This window comes from Eumetopias jubatus, unplaced genomic scaffold (genome assembly GCF_037043125.1).
Source record: "Eumetopias jubatus isolate StellerSeaLion01/CBP00866 unplaced genomic scaffold, mEumJub1_p1.0 scaffold_13, whole genome shotgun sequence".
Lineage (NCBI taxonomy): Eukaryota > Metazoa > Chordata > Mammalia > Carnivora > Otariidae > Eumetopias > Eumetopias jubatus.
The window spans coordinates 5,301,898-5,304,081 of record NW_028274819.1 but is presented as its reverse complement, the minus strand read 5'-3'; the positions used below and the strand labels follow the sequence as shown (position 1 = coordinate 5,304,081).

Here is a 2,184-nt window from a genome sequence, read left to right as displayed (position 1 = left end):
TCCAAATTATCTTTTATTTATACAAAAAGGGCATATTTAGCAAAAGACACTGAAAAAAGAGTCGCTATGGCCCAGGAGACAAGGCAGGGAGGTGACAGGCCTTCGGAGGCCCTGCTAGGGGAGGGGTCTAGGAAAAGTGGTGAAAAGTCCTGGGTAAGTGCTGAGTGGTGGGGGCCACAGAAAGGAGCAAGCTCCAGTTGGATCAACACTGTTGGCAGGTCATGGGTGGGACTCACAGCGACCTCGCTACTAACTCTCGAAAAAGTCCCAGTCAGTGCTGTCGACTGAAGTGAGAGCCCCCCTGGTTCCTGGAGGGCACCCACCAAGGGACACAGGACAGGAAGCCCAGGTTGGGAAGTGCAACTCGGGGTGAAGGCCAGGGAGAAGCAGGTGCTCTGCAGTGGCCAGGAAAGGTCCAGACTCGGTGGCGGAGTTGGGTCCTGTTACGTGCGGGCGTTCCGCTCTGTCTCTGCCAGGCATTCTCTGACTAGGGCCCGGGCATGGATGATGCCTGAGGTGGGGATGGGCAAGTAACATACAGCGACCCTCCCCAGGCCCACCCCTGCCCTCCACAGAAAGACCCTTCCCTCCCTCCCCACCCGCTTTCCTTTCAGTGAAAGGGACCAGGACTATAATCTAAAAGAGGGGCCTAACGAGATTAGCGGCTTGGCTAATCCTCACATTTGTCCTGTTGAAAGACAAATGCCCTGGTCCTTCCCGAAAACTGGCTCAATTTCAATTCAATTCAAAACACCTCTCTGGATAGTGACACCGGCCCTTGTCTAGGCTTGGTTCAAGTGGCCTCCAGATGTCCTTCCTTTCCTAAGGAAGGACTGTCCAGTGTTAGTCTCCTGAACAGGGAGGGTGGAGGCCTCACTTACCTCTCTTCAGGCGCTCCATGGCGCTCTTGCTGCCAGCATAGGTAGGCCGGATCTCTTTGCCCATCTCCTCTATGACCGACAGCAGGTCCGTGTAGGTGCTCTGGGAGCCCTGGGCTCCAGGTGGCTTCATTGCCTATGTCAAAAAAAGGACAGGGCAATGAGCTCAGGCCCCGAAGGGACCTCCAGTCCCCATCCATAGGCAATCCCTCCTCCCCACTCACCTGCACATAGCCCATGGAGGGCGGTCCAAAGTCGTTAAACAGGGGTCTGAAAGGGGCAGCGGCTCCCGGCACCGAGCCCGATGGCGATGGGACACTTCCGGCTGCAACATGCGCGAGTAAGAGGTCAGCGCGGGGCCGGGACGCCTCCTCCCAGCGTTCCAAACCCCCGACCGGATTCGCCCGATTCCCTCCAAAGATGCTTCACTCCAGGCGCTCAACTTCAGGGACAAACCCCTCCCCCTGCGCTCCACCAACTAGCCCTTACATGACCACGCCCACTTCACAGGCCAGCAAACTGAGGCTCAGCGAGGGTAGGCGGCAGGCCCAATGTTGCAGAACTCAGGCCGTCTTCTCTTCGAGACCTCGACCACCCGGGCAGACGAGCAGGGGTAGAGCTGAATCCTCACCTGTAGGTACCGGGGTGCCGGGCCCAGGGGTGCTGGAGCCAGGGGTGCTGCTAGGGGCGGGGGCGATGGGTTTGTAGGACATCCCCAACTCTCGGGTGCGGCGGACGCCGGCCGGCCGCTCCTCCGGGGTTGGCTGCTTGGCCGCTCAGCCGCGCTCTGATTGGTAAACCGGCCGCACGCCCCTGGTAAATAGAGCTCAGGCCGGAAGGGCGGGCGGCACCAATGCTCTCTCACTCCCGATTGGTGCGCGAGGACGTCACTCGGGCCTCCTCATTGGCCGAGACCGAACCCAACAGGCCGCAACCGCTGCTGATTGGTCTCCGCCTTTCGGACCTCGCACCTGTCTGCTCCGGATTGGGCGGTAGCTGACGCTTTACGCAATTGGCGAGTTCGCGGTCCGGGCCGGCGCGCTCTCAATCCGATTAGTCCCCAGGCCCGAGAGGCGGAGCCTCGGAAGCCGGGACCCGGGTCTGGTCGGCCGCGGTTCGCGCGGAGGGGTCTTCCCGGCGCGGGCGTCGCCCTCACGCTTCACTCGCGCTGCTTTGCACGTTAGCTTCGCACTGCCTGGTGTCGGGCCAGCTGGGCCCGCTAGCGCTGCCGCCGCGACCACCGAGCGCGCCTTTCCACCGCTCTGAGTGCCGGAGGACGCAGGGCTTTGACGTTCGGAGCCCTGCG

General features: G+C 61.3%; 1 protein-coding gene across 2 annotated transcripts; it reads right to left on the bottom strand.

The window, feature by feature from the left end:
• Window positions 1–2,184, bottom strand: CDK2AP2 (cyclin dependent kinase 2 associated protein 2). 2 transcript variants are annotated; one of them, XM_028118410.2, is made up of 4 exons: window positions 1,510–2,184; window positions 1,103–1,203; window positions 882–1,014; window positions 1–511 (listed from the first exon to the last, which is right to left on the bottom strand). In XM_028118410.2, the coding sequence occupies exons 1-4, from the start codon at window positions 1,589–1,591 to the stop codon at window positions 444–446; spliced, it is 384 nt and encodes a 127-aa protein (XP_027974211.1). In that variant the 5' UTR covers window positions 1,592–2,184; the 3' UTR covers window positions 1–443. The 2 variants fall into 2 exon arrangements, with proteins under 2 accessions (XP_027974211.1, XP_027974212.1); XM_028118411.2 differs by lacking the exon at window positions 1,510–2,184 and adding an exon at window positions 1,368–1,492.